Source organism: Catharus ustulatus, chromosome 31, assembly GCF_009819885.2.
Source record: "Catharus ustulatus isolate bCatUst1 chromosome 31, bCatUst1.pri.v2, whole genome shotgun sequence".
NCBI lineage: Eukaryota > Metazoa > Chordata > Aves > Passeriformes > Turdidae > Catharus > Catharus ustulatus.
Genome location: NC_046251.1, coordinates 1,953,069 through 1,973,986, shown reverse-complemented (window position 1 = coordinate 1,973,986; position 20,918 = coordinate 1,953,069). Strand labels below are relative to the sequence as shown.

At 64.2% G+C, this 20,918-nt stretch overlaps 2 protein-coding genes across 2 annotated transcripts; both read right to left on the bottom strand.

Moving 5' to 3' along the window:
• Window positions 1-587: 587 nt before the first annotated feature.
• On the bottom strand, window positions 588-8,660 carry SLC39A5 (solute carrier family 39 member 5). Its single transcript, XM_033083377.1, has 10 exons — window positions 8,146-8,660; window positions 7,916-8,060; window positions 7,627-7,801; window positions 5,847-6,016; window positions 4,974-5,111; window positions 4,836-4,896; window positions 4,016-4,210; window positions 3,034-3,114; window positions 2,755-2,945; window positions 588-771 (listed from the first exon to the last, which is right to left on the bottom strand). The coding sequence occupies exons 1-10, from the start codon at window positions 8,499-8,501 to the stop codon at window positions 631-633; spliced, it is 1,653 nt and encodes a 550-aa protein (XP_032939268.1). The 5' UTR covers window positions 8,502-8,660; the 3' UTR covers window positions 588-630.
• Window positions 8,661-9,634: 974 nt separating this feature from the next.
• NABP2 (nucleic acid binding protein 2) lies at window positions 9,635-20,752 on the bottom strand. Its single transcript, XM_042780075.1, has 7 exons — window positions 20,670-20,752; window positions 19,533-19,622; window positions 18,219-18,357; window positions 16,948-17,019; window positions 14,406-14,487; window positions 12,032-12,098; window positions 9,635-10,947 (listed from the first exon to the last, which is right to left on the bottom strand). The coding sequence occupies exons 2-7, from the start codon at window positions 19,609-19,611 to the stop codon at window positions 10,823-10,825; spliced, it is 564 nt and encodes a 187-aa protein (XP_042636009.1). The 5' UTR covers window positions 19,612-19,622; window positions 20,670-20,752; the 3' UTR covers window positions 9,635-10,822.
• Between the last annotated feature and the right edge of the window lie 166 nt (window positions 20,753-20,918).

The following is a 20,918-nucleotide window of genomic DNA, read 5'->3' as shown; positions in this document are numbered from 1 at the left end:
GGGGGTCCCGGCTGTTTGGGAAGGGTCCCGGGGGGGTCTCTGGGGAGGGTCCTGGAGGTCTCTGAAGGGGTCCCGGCTGTTTGGGGAGGGGTCCCGGCTCAGAGAGGGGTTCCGGCTCAGGGAGGGGTCCTGGCTGTTTGGGGAGGGATCCCGGGGGCCTGAGAGGGGTCCCGGGGATCTCTGGGGAGGGGTCCCGGTTCTCTGAGGAGGGGTCCCGGTTCTCTGAGGAGGGATCCCGGGGGCCTGAGAGGGGTCCCGGGGGTCTCTGGGGAGGGGTCCCGGCTCAGGGAAGGGTCCTGGTTGCCTGGGGAGGGGTCCCGGCTATTTGGGGAGGGGTCCCGGTGGTCTCTGAGGAGGGTCCCGGTTCTCAGGGGGGTCCCGGGGGGTCTCTGGAGGGTCCCGCTGTTTGGGGAGGGGTCCCGCTGTTTGGGGAGGGGTCCCGCTGTTTGGGGAGGGGTCCCGGGGGTCTCAGGGGGGGTCCCGCTGTTTGGGGAGGGGTCCCGGGGTCTCTGGGGGTGGGTCCCGGCTCAGGGAGGGGTCCCAGGGGGTCTCAGGGGGGGTCCCGCTGTCTGGGGAGGGGTCCCGGGGGTCTCTGGAGGGTCCCGCTGTTTGGGGAGGGGTCCCGGGGTGTCAGGGCTGCAGCCAGGAGCGCAGCCGCCCCTCGCCCAGCGCGATCCCCGCCATGGTGGCCGCGCCCAGCGCGAACCCCGCGCTCTGCAGCAGCAGCAGCCGCCAGGAGCCCCCGCGGGCCCCGCGCAGCGCCTCGGGGAGCTGGGAGGGGAGAGGGGGAAACGGGGGGTCAGGGGGAGAAAGGGAGACCCCCGGCACCCCCCGGAACCCCCCGGAACCCCCGGATACAGCCCCAAAACCCCCCAGAGCCCAAACCCCCCCCAGAGCCCAAAACGGCCCGAGACCCCAAAACCCCTCAGACCCCCAAATCCCTCAGACCCCAAACCCCCTCAGACTCTACAACTCCCTCAGACCCCAAATCCCAGACCCCACAAACCCCCTCAGACTCCAGAATCCCCTCAGATCCCAAAACTCCCTCAGACCCCCACACAACTCCAGACCCCACAAGTCCCAAGACCCCACAAACCCCTCAGACCCCAAACCCCACACACTCCAGACCCCAAAACTCCCTCAGACCCCACAAATTCCACACCCCACAAACCCCAGACCCCACAAACCCCAGACCCCACGTCCCTCAGACCCCAAAACCCCAGACTTCAAACACCCCACACCCCACAACCCCTCAGACCCCACAAACCCCCTCAGACCCCACACACCCCAGACCTTACAAACCCCTCAGACCCCCAAACCACTCCAGGCCCCACAAACCCCTCAGACTCCAAAACCCCTCAAACCTCACATCCCTCAGACCCCACAACCCCCTCAGACCTCAAATCCCAGACCCCACAAACCCCAGACCTCAAAAACCCCTCAGATCTCAAAAACCCCTCAGACCCCCCAAACTCCCCCAGACCCCACAAACCTCCCAAACCGCTCCAGGCCCCACAAACCCCTGAGACCCCCAAAACCCCTTCAGACTCACAAACCCCTCAGGCTCTAAAACTCCCTCAGACCCCACATCCCCCTCAGACCCCACAAACCCCTCAGACCCCAAAATGGCCCCAGACCTCATAACTCCCTCAGAGCCCACAAATCCCACATCCTGTAAACCCCTCAGACCGCAAAACCCCCTCAGGCCCCACAAACCCCTTGGATCCCAAACCCCACAAACTCCTCAGACTCTACAACCCCCTCAGACCCCAAAACCCTTTCAGACCCCAAAACCCCAGACTTCAAAAACCTCAGACCTCACATCCCTCAGACCCCAAAACCCCCTCAGACCTCAAACCTCAGACCTCACAAACCCCAGACCTCACAAACCTCCCAAACCCCAAACTGCTCCAGGCCCCACAAACCCCTCAGACCCCAAAACTCCCTCAGACCCCCACACAACTCCAGACCCCACAAGTCCCAGACCCCTCAGACCCCACAACCCCCTAAGACCGCACAAACCCCTCAGACCCCAAACCGAACACACTCCAGACCCCAAAACTCCCTCAGACCCCACAAATTCCACACCCCACAAACCTCAGACCCCACAAACCCCAGACTTCAAAAACCCCAGATCCCACAACCCCCTCAGACCCCACAAATCCCACACTTCATAAATCCTAGACCCCATAAACCCCTCAGACCCCAAAACCTCCCCAGACCCCAAAACTCCCTCAGACCTCAAAAACCCCTCAGACCCCAACCCCCCCCCAAACCCCACACACCCCAGACCCTACAAAGCCCTCAGACCCCAAAACTCCCTCAGAACCCACAAATCCCACACCCCACAAACCTCAGAACCCACAAATCCCAGACCCCAGAAACCCCCTCAGACCCTACAAAAGCCCTCAGACCCCAAAACTCTGTCAGACCTCACAAACCACAGACCCCACAAGTCCCAGACTCCACAAATCTCCCAAACCCCAAACCGCTCCAGGCCCCACAAACCCCTCACACCCCAAAACTCCCTCAGACCCCCACACAACCCCAGACCTCACGAATCCCAGACCCCTCAGACCCCACAACCCCCTAAGACCGCACAATCCCCTCAGACCCCAAACCCCACACACTCCAGACCCCAAAACTCCCTCAGACCCCACAAATTCCACACCCCACAAACCTCAGACCCCAAAACCCCAGACTTCAAAAACCCCAGATCCCACAACCCCCTCAGACCCCACAAACTCCCCTCACCATATCAGCCAGTGCCACGTAGAGGAAGATGCCGGCGGTGGCCGTGAGGAGCCAGGGGGCGAGCGGGGTCCCGCTGTGCCCCAGGGCCGCCCCCGCCAGCGCCCCCAGGGCCGAGAGCAGCGCCGAGAGCGAATTGAGGAGCAGCACCGAGCGAGGGGCAGCGCCCGCCCGCAGCAGCACGGCCAGGTCACCTGGGGGGCCGGGGGGTCAGGGGTGCCATCACGACCCCCGCTCAGGTTGTGCGGACCGTGGCAGGGGACAGGAGGGGACAGGACTCACCCAGCTCGTGGGGCAGCTCGTGGCACAGCACGGCCAGCGCTGTGCTGAGCCCGCTCGAGAGGCTGCGCGAGAAGGCGGCACCTGGGGGACGGGGAGGGGGCTCGTCCGGGACAGCTCCTGTCCCCCTGTCCCTTGTCCCCTTGTCCCCTTGTCCCTGATGTACCCAAACCCCCACGGAGCCCGAAGCCCCTGAGGGTCCCAGCCCTTTAAAGGGTCCCAGCCCCACTGAGGGACACCGCCCCAGCCCCCTGAGGGGTCTCACACCACCGGGGGGTCCCTGTCCCTCTGTCCCTCTGTCGCTCTGTCCCTCTGTCCCTCTGTCCCTCTGTCCCGATGCATCCCTGTCCCCCCTGCCCCCAACATCCTTCTGTCCCTGGGGAAACTTTGCTCCCTGTCCTTGTGCACCCGCCCTCCCTCCATCCTCATCCCCGTCCCTATCCCCGTTCCTGTCCCTGTCCCTGTCTCCTCCCTGTCCCTGTCCCCATCCTCATCCTTTTCCTGTCCCTGTCTCTCTCTGTCCCTGTTCCCGTCCTCACCCCGTCCTCGTCCTCGTCTTCTTTTCCATTTCTATTCCCATTCCTGTTCCCGTCCCTGTTCCCATCCCTGTCCCCGTTCCCCGTTCCCCGTTCCCTGTTCCCCTTCCCGTCCCCGTCCCCGTCCCCGCTCCAGTCCCTGTCCCTGTCCCTGTCCCTGCCCTGTCCCTGTCCCCATCCCCATCCTTTTTCTGTCGCCGTCCCCGTCCCTGTCCCTACCCTGTCCCTGTCCCCGTCCCCGTCCCTGTCCCTGTCTCTCTCTGTCCCTGTTCCCGTCCCCACCCCGTCCTCGTCCCCGTCTCCGTTTCCATTCCTATCCCCATTCCCGTTCCTGTCCCTGTCCCCGTTCCCGTTCCCCTTCCCCTTCCCGTCCCCGTCCCCGCTCCCGTCCTCATCCCCGGCCCAGTCCCCACCCGGGTGCCGATGCCCATCCCGGTGCCCGCGCTCACCGATGGCCAGCCCGTCCATCAGGTTGTGGACTCCGTCTCCCAGCACCACCATCCACACGATGTCGGCGGCGGCGGGCGCGGGGGGCAGCGCGGGGCCGTGGCAGTGTCCGTGCGGGGGTCCCGGGAGGGGCTCCGGGGGTCTCAGCTCCAGCTCCGGGTCCGGCTCCGGGGCCGTCAGGTGCCGCAGCTCGGTCCCTGCGGGGGGACGGGCACCCCGGGTCCGGTGTGGGCCGGGACCGCGACCGGGACCGGGACTGGGACCCCCAAATGAACCGGGAGCGGGACCGGGAGCGGGACTGGGATCCCCAAATGGACCGGGAGCGGGAGCGGGAGCGGGAGTGGGAGCGGGACCGGGACCCGCAAATGGACCGGGACCGGTACTGGGACCCCCAAATGGACCGGGACCGGGAGCGGGACCGGGAGCGGGACCGGGAGTGGACCAGGAGCGGGACCCACAAATGGACCAGGAGCGGGACCGGGACCGGGACCGGGACCCCTAAATGGACCGGGAGCGAGATCCCCAAATGGACCGGGACCGGTACTGGGACCCCCAAATGGACCGGGACCGGTACCGGGACCCCCAAATGGACCAGGAGCGGGACCGGGACCGGGACCGGGACCCCTAAATGGACCGGGAGTGGGATCCCCAAATGGACCGGGACCGGTACTGGGACCCCCAAACGGACCAGGAGCGGGACCGGGACCAGGATCGGGACCCCCAAATGGACCGGGACCGGAACCGGGAGCGGGACCCCCAAATGGACCAGGAACGGGACCGGGAGCAGGAGTGGGGGCTCTGCGGGGAGCGAGGCGCTCGTACCTGCCCGTGCCGGTGCCGGGACTCCCCCTGGCACACCGGGGGTCTCTCCGTGGGGGTGTCCCTGGGGATAACGGAGCCGTTGAGCTCGGAGCCGGCCCCGGTGGCGGCCCCGCCCCGCCCGGTGCCCGCCGCTCTCACCGTGGCCTCCCGGCGGTGCCGCAGCTTGCCCAGGAGCAGCTCCAGCAGGAAGAGCAGGTAAATCCCCCCCAGCACCGCCAGCCCCTGCAGCACCGCGGGGTCCGGCTCGTCCGCAGCCTCCGGGTGCCTCCCCTGCGCCTGGACACGGGGACGCGGCGGCTCAGGGAGCGGGACACCGCGGGGTCACCCGTGTGCCACCCCCGGGGCCATCCCCTCGCCTGGACACGGCAGCTCAGGGGACCAGGACACCGCGGGGTCACCCGTGTGCCACCCCAGGGGCCACCCCCGCGCATGGACATGGCAGCTCAGGGGACCGGGACACCGTGCCCTCCCGATGCCACCTCCATGGTGTCCCCAGTGTCATCCCCGCAGTGTCCCCGATGCCATCCCCGCCGTGTCCCCAGTGCCATCCCCACAGTGTCCCCGGTGTCACCCCCCCGGTGTCCCCCGATGCCATCCCCGCCGTGCTCCCAGTGCCATCCCCGCCGTGTCCCCAGTGCCATCCCCGCCGTGTCCCCTGTGCTACTCCCGCCGTGTCCCCGGGTACCATGCCCGCCGTGTCCTGGTGCCACCTCCTCGGTGTCCCCGGTGCCACTCCCGCGGTGTCCCCAGTGCCATCCCCGCAGTGTCCCCGGTGCCACCCCCGCGATGTCCCCGATGCCAGCCCCGTCGTGTCCCCGGTGCCACTCCCACCGTGTCTCCGGTGCCACCCCCACGGTGTCCCCGGTGCCATCCCCTCCGTGTCCCCGGTGCCATCCCCTCCGTGTCCCCGGGTGCCATCCCCTCCGTGTCCCCCGGTGCCATCCCCTCCGTGTCCCCGATGCCATCCCCTCCGTGTCCCCGGTGCCACCCCCGCGGCGGGGCGGTCCCTACGTGCGGCCAGAGGTGCAGCAGCGCGTCCCCGCAGAGTGTCCCCACGGCCAGGGCCACCAGGAAGGCCAGGAGCGAGCGGAAGGAGGCGCGGCCCAGCCGCGGGGCCAGCAGCACGGCCAGCGCGGACGGGAGGCTCACGGACAGCACGGCCAGCAGCCCCCAGCCCAGCGCTGCGGGAACCGTCAGGGCACGGCCGCGAAAACCGGGACACCGGCACCGGGACACGGCACCGGGGAGGCGGGGATGGGGAGCCCCGGGATGGGGGAATGGGGAGCCCGGGGATGGGATGGGGGAATGGGGACCACAGGAATGGAGGAACCCAGGGATGGGAACCCCAGGGATGGGGGAATGGAAACCCCAGGGATGGGGGAATGGGGAGCCCAGGGATGGGGCAATGGAAACCGCAGGGATGGGAACCCCAGGGAAGGGGGAATGGAGATCCCAGCTATGGGGGAATGGGAATCACAGGGATGGGAACCCCAGGGATGAGGACCCCAGGGATGGGGGAATGGGGGAATGGGAATCCCAAGAATGGGGGAATGGAGACCCCAGAGATGGGAACCTCAGGGATGGGGGAATGGGGGAATGGGGGAATGGAAACTCCAGGGATGGGGACCCCAAGGATGGGGGAATGCAAACCCCAGGGATGGGGGAATGAGGATCCCAGAGATGTGGGAATGGGGGATCCCAGGGATGGGGGAATGGGGGAATGGAAACCCCAGGGATGGGAACCCCAAGGATGGGAACCCCAGGGATGAGGGAATGGAAACCCCAGGGACGGGGGAATGAGGATCCCAGAGATGTGGGAATGGGGACCCCAGGGATGGGGGAATGGGGGAATGGAAACCCCAGGGATGGGAACCCCAGGGATGAGGGAATGAGGATTCCAGAGATGTGGTAATGGGAATCTCAGGGATGGGATGGGATGGGGGAATGGGGACCCCAGAGATGAGGATCCCAGGATGTGGGAATGAGGAGCCCAGGGATGGGAACCTCAGGGATGGGAGCCCTAAGGATGGGGACTCCAGAGATAGGGACCCCAGGGATTTAGGGACTGGGACCTCAGGGATGGGAACCCCACGGATGTGGGAATGGGGATCCCAGGGACGGGAACCCCACGGATGTGGGAATGGAAACCCCAGGAATGGGGGAATGAGGATCCCAGAGATGTGGGAATGGGGATCCCAGGGATGGGGACTGCAGGGATTTAGGGACGGGGATGGAGGATCAGGATCAGGATCCCTGATCCCAGGATCAGGAATGGGGGGCGGGGTGGGCACAGTTCAGGTAGGAAGGCACAGGGATGGATGTGGGGAATAGGGGGGACTTGGGGATGCAGAGATGGGGACCCCGGGGATGGAATCCCCCAGGGGACAGAGGGACACGGGGATTGGGGACAGGGGGGACACGGGGATCCCTGGGGATTCAGGATCAGGGGACAGAGGGACACGGGGATTGGGGACAGGGGGGACACGGGGATCCCTGGGGATTCAGGATCAGGGGACAGAGGGACACGGGGATTGGGGACAGGGGGGACACGGGGATCCCTGGGGATTCAGGATCAGGGGACAGGGGGACACAGGGATCCCTGAGGATTCAGGACCCAGGGATGGGGGACACGGGGATCCCGGAGATGGGGGACAGGGAGGACACAGGGATCCTGGGGATTCAGGACCCGGGGACCGCCTTGGGGACCCCAGGGTGTGGTTGCAGGGACGGGGAACCCCAGGGTGGAGGGACCCGGGGCCGGGGTTCTGTGAGGGGTCCGAGTTGGGGTTACCTGGCCACAGAGACCCCCCCGGGGGAGGCGGCGTCACCTCATCGCTGTGCTGGATGCAGACTCGGCTGTCGATCTGGTAGAGCAGCGCCGGGCACAGCAGCGTGAACTGCTCCGGGGTCAGCTGCGCCACCGAGTCCAACCCAAAATTCACCAGCAGCTGGGTCACGTTCAGGCACTGCGGGCGGGGGGCTCGGCCTGAGCGGTGCTGGGGGGGTCCTGGGGGGTCCCCACAAAATCCAGGAGTGCAGCACAGCGCGACCACTCCCCCCCCTCCCAACTCCCCACTCACATCATCGTGCGGGTGGTCGGCGCTGGAGTGCTCCAAGCCCAGGAGGAGGCTCAGGGTGGGCTGGTACTGCCGGGAGACCCCCCCAGCCCCGGGGGGCTCGGCGGGCACCGCCTTGGGCCAGCTCGGCGTTTGGGAGGGCGAGGGGCTGCGGGGAGATTTGGGGGTGCTGAACCCACCCCCCCATCCAGCACAGCGCAGCCCCTCGGGGGGAGGGGAGAGACCCCCGGTACCTGTGAGCTCCGGTGGGGCTCGGGGGGTCCCCGCCGTGCTCCCACACCGGGTGCCGGTGCCGGTGTTTGTCCTCCTGCACCTCCAGCAGGTCCAGGTGGCTGACGTGGCCGTGGCCCAGCTCCTCGTGCTGGATTTGGACCACCTGGACCCTGCCGAGCCCGAGGCTGCCCAGGAGCCGCGCCAGCCCCTCGAAGGGCAGGGTCCCGTTGTGCCCGTACTGCCCGAAGAGTTGTCGCAGGTAGTAGCCGTGTTCCTGCTCCGCGTCCTCCGGGAGCCGCCCCGGGGTCCCCGCGGTGCCCCCGAGCCCCGCAATCAACAGCCCCAGCACGGCCAGGACGAGCCCAGGGCGGCTCATGGGGCCGGATCCCGCAGCTGGGGGGGGACAGGGGGCGGGTTTGGGGTCACCGGGGGTGTCCCAGCCTCGTGTCACCACCGTGGGGACAGCCACAGGTGGCACCGGCACACGTGGGGGACACCCCCGGGGAGTGGGGACACTGCTGTGCCACCCCCCCCGCCCACGGGATTTGGGGACCACAGAGAGGTTTGGGGACACAGAGGGGTTTGGGGACACAGAGATGTTTGGGGACACAGAGGGGTTTGGCGACAACAGAGGGGTTTGGGGACCGCAGAGGGGTTTGGGGACACAGAGGGGTTTGGGGACCACAGAGGGATTTGGGGACCACGGAGGGGTTTGGGGACAACAGAGGGATTTGGGGACCACGGAGGGGTTTGGGGACACAGAGGGGTTTGGGGACCACGGAGGGGTTTGGGGACCACGGCGGGGCCAGCGGGTGACCCTCGGCCTTGAGGGAGAAGTTTTGCAACCGCCGCGGGGTTTGTGGGGTTAATGTTTCACCGGCACCGAGATAAAACCCCCGGCGCCCCCCACGCCCCCAGCCCCCCACCCTGCACGGCCGTGTCCCCCCCTCCCCACCCCTCCGCCACCATCGGGGGACACGGGACAGCCCCGCACGGAACCGGGGTGTGTCCCCCCCCCCCGCAAACTCCACGTGGGGCTCGGCCACGCCGTGGGGCCACAAAACCCCGCGAGCCACCCCCCAAAAAACCCCAAAAACCCCCCACGAGTGTCCCCAACCTCCCCGGACGCGACCCCCGCCCACCCCCGGGTGAGCCCCGCTGTCCCCCCCCCACCCGTGAGACCCCCGTGGGTGTCACCCCCCATCACCCGCACCCCCCCGGGACCCCTCCCGTGCCCACCCGAGCCCACCCGAGCCCACCTGGGGTGGCGGGGACGCCCCTCGTGTCCCCTCCGTGTCCCCGCGCGCGTCCCGCGCCGGCTGCGCCCGCCCCGGGGGGGCCAAGGGTCACCCCCGAGCTGCTCCCGGTACCGGGAGGGGCCGCGGGGAGGGCCCGGAGGGGCGGGAGGGGGGGTGGGTGAGGGTCACCGAGCTGGATTTGGGGACATCCTGGGGGGGCTTGAGGGGATTTGGGGGGGATTTGGGGCGGGCAGAGGCGGGGAGGCGCAGGCAGAGCTCGGTGCTTTATTAACCGGGGGGGGCACGGGGAGACCCCCGGGACCACCGGAGTGGGGGGGAGAGGTTGGAGACCCCCGGGACCACCGGAGAGTTGAGGGGGGGACACCGGGGGGGGACACCGGGCACTCCCTGCTCGCCCCCCGGTGGTGGCGGGGCTGGGGGGGTTCCGGGGGGGGTCCCGGGAGGGTCCGGGGGGTTCTGGGGGGGATCCAGGAGGCTCCGGGGGGTTCCCGGGGGGGCTTCGGGAGGTTCCAGGTGGTTCCGGGGGTGTCCAGGGGGTCCGGGGGGGTTTCCGGGACGTCCCCGGTGGCTCTGGGCAGTTCTGGGGGGGTTCGGGGGAGGTTCCAGGGGGATTCCCGAGGGGATCCCGGGGGTCTCTGGGGGGTCCCAGGTGGCTCCGGGGTGTTCCAGGCGGTTCCGGGGGGTGTCTCGGGGGGGTCCCGGTTCTGTCCCGGGGGTTTCTGGGGGGGTTCCCGGAGGGTCCTGATCTGTCCCGGGGGGGTTTGAGGGGTGTCCCGGGTGTCGCGGCGTTTCTGGGAGGGTTCGGGAGGTGTTCCCGGGTCTGTCCCGGGGGGTGTCCCGGTGTGTCCCGGGGGTTCCGGGTCTGTCCCGGGTCTGTCCCGGGGGTTTGAGGGGTTTCCCGGGTGTCCAGGGGGTGTTCCCGGAGTGTCCCGGGGTTTTCTGGGTGGGTTCGGGCAGTGTTCCCGGGTCTGTCCCGGGGGGGTTCGGGAGGTGTTCCCGGGTCTGTCCCGGGGGGTTTCGGGCAGTGTTCCCGGTCTGTCCCGGTCTTTCTCGGGGGTTTCTGGGGCTGTCCCGGGTCTGTCCCAGGGGTTTGAGGGGTATCCCGGGTGTCCAGGGGGTTTCTGGGAGGGTTCGGGCAGTGTTCCCGGTCTGTCCTGGTTCTGCCCCGGGGGTTTCTGGGGGGGTTCCGGAGGTATCCCGGGTGTCCCGGGGGTTTGAGGGGTGTTCCCGGTCCGTCCCGGGTCTGTCCCGGGGGGTGTCCCGGTCTGTCCCGGGGGTTCTGGTTCTGTCCCGGGTCTGTCCCGGGGGTTTGAGGGGTATCCCGGAGTGTCCCGGGGGTTTCTGGGGGGCTGTCCCGGGTCTGTCCCGGTCCGTCCCGGGGGTGTCTCCGGGGGGTTCCGGTTCTGTCCCGGTTCTGTCCCGGCCCGGCCCGGCCCCGCTATCTCTTGCCGCTCCGCCGGGTCTCTTTGCCGTTGCTGACGGGCCCGGGCTGGCTCCGGGTGCTGCGGCCGCTCGGGGGGTGCGCGGGGGGGCCCAGCCCGGCCCCGTTCTGGGACTCGGGGGCTGCGGGGACGGGGGGGGGGGTCAGAGGGGACCCCCAGAGTGGGTGGGGAGGGGGTCAGGGGGGTTTGGGGGGACCCCCAGGGTGGGTGAGGGGGTCAGGGGGTGTCAGGGGGTCCGGGGGGGTCAGGAGGGGTCAGGGGAATTTGGGGGGGGTCCGAGGGGGTCAGAGGGGTTTGGGGGGATTTGGGGGGATCAGGGGGTGTCAGGAGGGGTCAGAGGGGTCAGGTGGGGTCTGGGGGGTTTGGGGGGTCCGGGGTGATCCCCAGGGTGGGTGAGGGGGGGTCGGGGGTGTCGGGGGGGTTTGGGGGGGACCCCCAGGGTGGATGAGAGGGGGGATGGGGGGTCAGGGGGTGTAGGGGGGTCAAGGCGGTCAGGAGGGGTCGGGGGGGTCGGGGGGTCAAGGGGGACCCCCAGGATGGGTGGGGGGGCTCTCGGGGGGTCAGGGAGGTCGGGGGGGTCAGGGGTGTTTGGAGGTTTTGGGGGGGTCAGGAGGGGTCCGGGAGGGTCAGTGGGGGTCCGGGGGGCCCAGGGGAGTACTGGGGGGCCGGGGGAAGTCAGGGGGGTTTGGGGGGGTCCGGGGAGTTTTGGGGGGGTCAGGAGGGACCCCCAGGGTGGGTGAGGGGGGGGTCAGGGGGGTCAGGAGGGGTTTGGGGGGGTCAGGGAGGGGGGGTCAGGGGAGGTCTGGAAGGTCAGGGGGGGTCAAGGGGATTTGGGGGGTCAGGCGGGACTCCCAGGGTGGGTAAGGGGGGGGGTCAGGGGTGTCAGGGGGATTTGGGGGGCTCAGGGGGGTCAGGGGGTTCCGGGGGGTTTGTGGGGTCAGGGGGGTTTAGGGGGGTCAGAGGGGACCCCCATGGTGGGTGGGGAGGTTCAGGATGTTCAGGGGGGTCGGGGGGGTTTTGGGGGGTCAGGAGGGGTCAGGGGGGTTTGGGGGGGTCAGGGGGGACCCCCAGGGTGGGTGAGGGGGGGTCAGGGTGTTCAGGGGGGTCAGGGGGGGTCAGGGGGGTTTTGGGGGTCCAGGGGGGTTTGGGGGGGTCAGGGGGGACCCCCAGGGTGGGTGGGGTGGGGGAGGGGCGCGGGTACCAACCTGGGGGGGCCGCGGGGGGGCCCGGGGGGGGCGGGGGCGCTGCCGGGGCCGCGGAGTCGGGCGGGGCCTGGGGGAGAAATGGGGGGGGGTCACGGAGGGGAATTGGGGGGTTTGGGGGATTTTGGGGGATTTTGGGAAAATTTGTGGGGATTTGGGGCAAATTTGGGGGGATTTGGGGGAATTTAGGGTAAATATGTGGTGATTTGGGGTGAATTTGGGGGGATTTGGGTAAATTTGGGTGGATTTTGGGGGAATTTAGGGTAAATCTGTGGTGATTTGGGGTGAATTTGTGGAAAATTGTGGGGATTTGGGGTGAATTTGGGGAATTTAGGGTAAATTTGGGGGATTTGGGTAAATTTGTGGTGATTTTGGATAAATTTGTGGAGATTTGGGGTGAATTTGGGGGAATTTGGGTAAATTTATGGGGATTTGGGGTAAATTTTGTGGAATTTGTGGAGATTTGGGGGTATTTGGGGGGAATTTAGGGTAAATTTGTGGGATTTGGGTAAATTTGGGGTGATTTTGGATAAATTTGTGGAGATTTGGGGTAAATTTGGGGGAATTTGTGGAGATTTGGGGTAATTTTGTGGAGATTTAGGGTAAATTTGGGGGAATTTGGGGTGAATTTGTGGGGATTTTGGATAAATTCGTGGAGATTTGGGGTAAATTTGGGGAAATTTGTGGAGATTTATGGTAAATTTGTGGTGATTTGGGGTGAATTTGTTGGGATTTGGGGTAAATTTGGGGGGATTTTGGGGGGATTTGGGAAAAATTGTGGGGATTTGGAGTGAATTTGTGGAGATTTGTGGTAAATTTGTGGGAATTTGGGGTAAATCTGTGGTGATTTGGGGTGAATTTGGGGAAATTTGTGGGGATTTGGGGTAAATTTTGGGGGAATTTGTGGAGATTTGAGGTAAATTTGGGGGATTGGGGTAAATTTGTGGGGATTTTGGAGAAATTTGTGGGGATTTGGGGTGAATTTGCAGGTATTTGGGGTGAATTTGGGGGGATTTTGGGGGAATTTAGGGTAAATATGTGGAGATTTGGGGTGAATTTGGGGAAATTTGTAGAGATTTGTGGAGATTTGTGTAAATTTGTGGGGATTTGGGGTGAATTTGGGGAATTTAGGGTAAATTCGGGGGATTTGGGTAAATTTGTGGGGATTTTGGATAAATTTGTGGAGATTTGGGGTAAATTTGGGGAAATTTGTGGAGATTTATGGTAAATTTGTGGTGATTTGGGGTGAATTTGTTGGGATTTGGGGTAAATTTGGGGGGATTTTGGGGGGATTTGGGAAAAATTGTGGGGATTTGGGGTGAATTTGTGGTGATTTGGGGTGAATTTGTGGGAATTTGGGGTAAATTTGGGGGGATTTTGGGGGGATTTGGGAAAAATTGTGGGGATTTGGGGTGAATCTGTGGTGATTTGGGGTGAATTTGGGGAAATTTGTGGGGATTTGGGGTAAATTTTGGGGGAATTTGTGGAGATTTGAGGTAAATTTGGGAGATTGGGGTAAATTTGTGGGGATTTTGGAGAAATTTGTGGGGATTTGGGGTGAATTTGCAGGTATTTGGGGTGAATTTGGGGGGATTTTGGGGGAATTTAGGGTAAACATGTGGTGATTTGGGGTGAATTTGTGGGGATTCGGGTAAATTTGTGGAAATTTGGGGTAAAATTGTCGGGATTTGGGGCAAATTTGGGGTGATTTTGGATAAACTTGTGGTGATTTGGGGTGAATTTGGGGGAATTTGTGGAGATTTGGGGGTATTTGGGGGGAATTCAGGGTAAATTTGTGGGGATTTTGGGTAAATTTCGGGGGATTTGGGGTAAATTTGGGGGAATTTAGGGTAAATTTGTGGTGAATTTGTGGGGATTTGGAGTAAATTTGTGGGGATTTGGGGCAAATTTGTGGGGATTTTGGAAAAATTTGTGGGGATTTGGGGCAAATTTGGAGGGATTTTGGGGGAATTTAGGGTAAATATGTGGTGATTTGGGGTAAATTTGGGGGGATTTGTGTAAATTTGTTGGGATTTGTGGTAAATTTGTGGGGATTTTGGATAAATCTGTGGCGATTTGGGGTTAATTTGGGCGGATTTTGGGGGAATTTCAGGTAAATTTGCAGGGATTTGGGGTGAATTTGGGGGAATTCTGGTAAATTTGGGGGATTTGTATAAGTTTGTGGTGATTTGGGTGAATTTGTGGGGATTTTGGGTAAATTTGGTTGGATTTTGGGGGGATTTTGGATAAATTTGTTGGGATTTGTGGTAAATTTGGGGTAATTTGTGTAAATTTGCTGGGATTTGTGGTAAATTTGTGGTGATTTGTGTTAAATCTGGGGGATTTTGGGGGATCCATGTGGCCCCCCCAGACTCACCCCCTTGCCCTGAGCCTGCTGTGCCACGTACTCGGGGTTGGGCTCGCTGAAATTGGGAACCTCGGAATAAACCATGCAGAACCTGCGGGACAGCGGGGTGGGTGACCCCAAAAATATCCCCTGGGACCCCAAAAACTGCACTGGGGAACCCAAAAACTGCACTGGGAATCCCAAAAATACCCCTTGGGACCCCAAAAATGTCCCCTGGGATCCCAAAAATGTCCCCTGGGGCCCCAAAAATACCCCCTGGGACCCCAAAAACTGCACTGGGGACCCCAAAAATACCCCCTGGGACCCCAAAAATATCCCCTGGGACCCCAAAAACTGCAGTGGGACCCCAAAAATATCCCCTGGGACTCCAAAAACTGCACTGGGGAACCCAAAAACTGCACTGGGACCCCAAAACTGCACTGGGGACAAAAAAAATATCCCCTGGGACCCCAAAAACTGCCCCAGGGACCCCAAAAACTGCACTGGGACCCCAAAAATACCCCCAGGGACCCCAAAAACTGCACTGGGACCCCAAAAACTGCACTGGGAATCCCAAAATCAGTCCTGGGGACCCCAAAAATATCCCTGGGGATCCCAAAAACTGCCCTGGGGATCCCAAAAACTGCCCTAGGCCCTACAGACCCCCCTGGACCCCACAAATTCCCCCTGATCCCAGAAACCCCAGATCCCACAAATCCTCCCTGACCCCACAAACCCCTCAAATCCCCCAAAAAACTCCACAAACCCCAAACCCCCCCACACCCCAGACCCCAGACCCCAAACCCTCCCACACCCCAAAACGCCAGACCCCAAACCCCTCAGACCCCAAAACCCCCACACCCCAAACCCCCAAACTCCCCAGATGCCAACCCCCAAACCCCACACACCAAACCCCAAACCCTCCAAAACCCCAAACCCTCACAAACCTCAAACCCCCCAGACCCCAAACTCCCCCAGATTCCAAACCACACACTGCACCCCCACACCCCAAAAACCTCAAACTCTCCCAAACCCCCCAGACCCCAAACCACAGGCCTCAAACACCCCAGACCCCAAACCTTCCAAAACCCCAAATCTCTCAGACCCCAAACCCCGCATACCCCAAAACCCCAGACCCCAAACTCCCCAAACTCCAGACCCCAAATCCCACACACCCAAACCCCCCAGACCCTCCAAACCCCCCAGACCCCAAACCCTCCAAAACCCCAAATCTCTCAGACCCCAAAACCCCCAGACCCCAAACCCCACATCCCAACCCCCCCACACCCCAGACTCCAAACCCCAAATCCCCCAGACCCCAAACCCCACATCCCAAACCCCAATCTCCCCACAGCCCCCAAATCTCACAGACCCCAAACCACAGACCCCAGACCCCAAACCTCACATCCCAAACTCCCTAAACCCCACACCCTAGGCCCCAAATCCCACACACCTGAACCCCCCAGACCCCAAACCCCACACACCCCAAACGCCACATCCCAAACCCCTCAGACCCCAGACTCCAAATCCCCCACACCTCAAACCCCACACCCCACACCCCAAATCCCACACACCCCAAAACCCCCAGACCCCACACCCCAAACTCCCCAGATCCCAAACCCCAAATCCCAAACCCCCCAGACCCCCTAAACCTCAACCCAGACCCCAAACCCCACACCCCACACCCCAAATCCCAAACACCCCAAACTCCCCAGACCCCAAATCCCCCCAACCCCAAATCCCCCAAACCCCACATCCCAAACCCCTCAGACCCTAGACTCCAAACCCCAAATCCCCCAAATCTCTCAGACCCCAGACCCTCAACATCCCCCAGACCCCACAAACCCCAAACCCTCCCAAACCCCTCAGACCCCAAACCCCAAACACCCCAAAACCCCAAACTCCCCAGATGCCAACCCCCAAACCCCACATCCCCCAAACCCCACACACCAAACCCCAAACCCTCCAAAACCCCAAACCCTCACAAACCCCAAGCCCCCCAAAACCCCCAGACCCCCCAGACCCCAAACTCCCCCAGATTCCAAACCCCACACTCCACCCCCAGACCCCAAAAACCTCAAACTCTCCCAAACCCCCCAGACCCCAAACCACAAGCCTCAAACACCCCAGACCCCAAACCTTCCAAAACCCCAAATCTCTCAGACCCCAAACCCCACATACCCCAAAACCCCAGACCCCAAACTCCCCAAACTCCAGACCCCAAATCCCACACACCCAAATCCCCCAGACCCTCCAAACACCCCAAATCCCCCAAACCCTCCAAAACGCCAAATCTCTCAGACCCCAAAACCCCCAGACCCCAAACCCCACATCCCAAACCCCAATCTCCCCACAGCCCCCAAATCTCACAGACCCCAAACCACAGACCCCAGACCCCAAACCTCACATCCCAAACTCCCTAAACCCCACACCCTAGGCCCCAAATCCCCCACACCTCAAACCCCAAACCCCCCAAATCCCAAACCCCCCAGACCCCAAATCCCACAGACCCAAACCCCCCAAACCCCAGACCCCAGACCCCAAACCCCCATCCCCCCCTCCCCAGACTCACTCTCCGATTTTCTGCAGGTCTCCCCCCCTGCCCGTGTACAGCGTCAGGCAGCCCTTGAACACCGACGCGTACCTGGGACAGCGGGGACAGCGTGCCACCAAATGTCCCCAGTGTCACCAAATGTGTCCCCATGTCCCCAGCTGTGTCCCCATGTCCCCAGGCGTCCCCAGCTGTGTCCCCATGTCCCCAGATCTGTCCCCATGTCCCCAGCTGTCCCCAGCTGTGTCCCCAGGTGTCCCTTACCCCTTGGTGAGGCGGATGATGTCCCCAGGCTGGATCAGGTTCCCCAGGTGTGTCCCCATGTCCCCAGGTATGTCCCCAGCTGTCCCCATGTCCCCAGGTGTATCCCCAGGTGTGTCCCCAGCTGTGTCCCCAGGTGTCCCCAGCTGTGTCCCCAGGTGTCCCCTACCCCTTGGTGAGGCGGATGATGTCCCCAGGCTGGATCAGGTTCCCCAGCTGTCCCCATGTCCCCAGGTGTGTCCCCACGTGTGTCCCCATGTCCTCAGGTGTCCCCAGGTGTCCCCAGGTGTGTCCCCATGTCCCCAGCTGTGTCCCCATGTCCCCTACCCCTTGGTGAGGCGGATGATGTCCCCGGGCTGGATCAGGTTCCCCAGGTGTCCCCAGGTGTCCCCAGGTGTGTCCCCAGGTGTGTCCCCATGTTCCCAGGTGTGTCCCCATGTCCCCTACCCCTTGGTGAGGCGGATGATGTCCCCAGGCTGGATCAGGTTCCCCAGCTGTGTCCCCAGCTGTGTCCCCAGGTGTCCCCAGGTGTGTCCCCAGCTGTGTCCCCAGGTGTCCCCAGGTGTCCCCATACCCCTTGGTGAGGCGGATGATGTCCCCAGGCTGGATCAGGTTCCCCAGGTGTGTCCCCATGTCCCCAGCTGTGTCCCCAGGTGTCCCCAGGTGTCCCCTACCCCTTGGTGAGGCGGATGATGTCCCCACGCTGGAGCAGGTTCCCCAGCTGTGTCCCCAGGTGTGTCCCCAGGTGTCCCCAGGTGTGTCCCCAGGTGTCCCCATACCCCTTGGTGAGGCGGATGATGTCCCCAGGTTGGATCAGGTTCCCCAGCTGTCCCCAGGTGTGTCCCCATGTCCCCAGGTGTCCCCATGTCCCCTACCCCTTGGTGAGCCGTATGATGTCCCCGGGCTGGATCAGGTTCCCCAGGTGTGTCCCCAGGTGTCCCCATGTCCCCTACCCCTTGGTGAGCCGTATGATGTCCCCGGGCTGGATCAGGTTCCCCAGGTGTGTCCCCAGGTGTCCCCATGTCCCCTACCCCTTGGTGAGGCGGATGATGTCCCCGGGCTGGATCAGGTTCCCCACATCGTCCCACACAGAGATGTTGATGCTCCCGGTCTTGTCGGCCACTTTGCACGTGCGCACCTCGTGCCCGTCCTTGGTCTTGGTCACCCGGCCTGGGGGACACCGGGGGGGACACCGAGGGGACAGCAGGGTCAGTGGGGTCAGTGAGAGGACACTGAGGGGACAGCAGGGTCATGGGGGACAGTGGGACACTGACAGGACACTGAGGGGACACTGGGGACACCGGGGGACACTGGGGTCAGCAGGGTCAGCGGGGTCAGTGGGACACCGAGGGACAGCGGGGTCAGCGGGGTCAGTGGGACACTGAGGGGACACCAGGGGGACAGCGAGGTCAGAGGGGAACAGTGGGGGGCAGTGGGATACTGAGGGGACACTGGAGACACCAGGGGTCAGCAGGGTCAGTGGGACACCGAGAGGACACTGAGGGACATCGGGGGACATCAGGGGTCTTGGGGGGACACCAAGGGGACACCAGGGTCAGTGAGGACAGTGGGGGGACACCAGGGTCAGCGGGGGACAGTGGGACACCAAGGGGACAGCGGGGACAGCGGGGACTCCAAGGGACACCGAGGGACAGCGGGGTCAGCAGGGTCAGCGGGGGACAGTGGGACACTGAGGGGACATTGAGGGACACCAAGGGGACACTGAAGGGACACCAGGATCAGCAGGGTCAGTGGGGGCAGTGGGGGACAGTGGGACACTGAGGGGACACTGGGAACACTGGGGTCAGCAGGGGACAGTGGGACACTGGGTGACAGCGGGGTCAGTGGGGGACAGCGGGGGACAGTGGGACACTGGGACACCGAGGGGACACTGAGGGGATGGCAAGGGACAGCGGGGTCAGCGAGGGACAGTGAGACACTGAGGGGACATCAGGGACACCGGGGGGACACCGGAGGCAGCGGGGTCAATGGGACACTGAGGGGACACTGGGGACACCGAGGGACATTAGGGACGGCAGGGTCAGCGGGGGACACCAGGGACACTGATGGACAGGGGGACAGGGTGGTACCAGGGGACACTGGGGACACTGAGGTACATTGGGGACACTGAGGGACACGGGGACAGGGTGGCACCAGGGGACACAGGGGACATTGGGGACAGGGTGGCACCAGGGGACACCAGGGACACTGATGGACAGGGGGACAGGGTGGCACCAGGGGACACTGGGGACACTGGGGACAGGTGGCACCAGGGGACACTGGGGACATTGGGGACAGGGTGGCACCAGGGGACACAGGGGACATTGGGGACAGGTGGCACCCACCGGTCTCCAGCACGATGAAGATCAGGTTCAGGTTCTTGAGCCCCGGTTTGACGTCCTTGACGAGCGTCTCGGAGCTCATGGTGCCACCGGCTGGGGACAGGGACAGGGGACAGGGGACAGTGAGGGTCACTGGGGACAACAAACAGCACCCGTGGGGACAGCAAATGGCACTTCTGGGGACACTGGGGACATGGGGACACTGGGGACATGGGGACATTGGGGACAGTGAGGGTCACTGGGGACAGGGGACATGGGGACATTGGGGACATTGGGGACATGGGGACATTGGGGACATGGGGACATTGGGGACATTGGGGACATGGGGACAGCGAGGGTCACCCATGGGGACATTGGGGACAGTAAATGGCACCCCTGGGGACAACAAATAGCACCTGTGGGGACATTGGGGACAGCAAGGGTCACTCGTGGGGACAACAAATGGCACCCGTGGGGACACTGGGGACAGCAAGTGTCATCCCTGGGGACGTTGGGGACAGCGAGGGTCACTCGTGGGGACATTGGGGACAACAAGGGTCACCCCTGGGGACAGCAAACTGCACCCATGGGGACATTGGGGATGGCAAATGTCACCCGTGGGGACAGTGGGGACAGCGAGGGTCACCCGCGGGGACAGCGGGGATGTGGAATGTCACCCGTGGGGACAGTGGGGACTGGTGGTGGCACTGGGGACTGTGGGGACAGCGGGACTGGGGATGTGACACAGAACACCGGGGGGACACGGGGCAGGGAGGCGACACCGGCGACAGAGAACTCGGGGGACACCGGGACCGGCACCGGGACGGACTTTGGGGACCGCGGGGACACCGGAGGTGGCACCGATGGGACAGCCGGGATGTGGGGACGGGACACCGGGAGGGGGGACCCGGGGTGACAGCGGGGGTGGCCCTTGGGGACATCGCTGCTGGGCACGGGACCACCGGGACCACCGGGGACCGAGGAGCACCGGGGACACCGGGACAAGCGGGGACACCGGGGACGCCACCGTAGAACGAGACCCCGGGGATCGGAACGCGAAGGCAGCAGCGCGGGGGCGGGACGGGACACCGAGAGCATCCCCGCTGCCAACCGGGACCACCGGGACACCGGGGACAGGACCGCGGGAACGGGGCTACCCACGAACGGCACTCCGGGGCCACCGGGACCGGGAGCAGAACCAGGACCGGGACCGGCACCGGGAGCGGCACCGGGAGCGCCCTCCCTCCCGTCCCGCCACCAGGGGGCGCTCGCACCTCCCGCCGCGCGCTCACCGGGCCCGGCGCCGCCGCCGCCGCGGGCGCTCCCGGAAGTCCCCGAGCTCAACCAATCAACGCGCGGGAAAGCGGGTGACGCACAGCACCTCCAACCAATAGCGACGCAGAAAAGCCG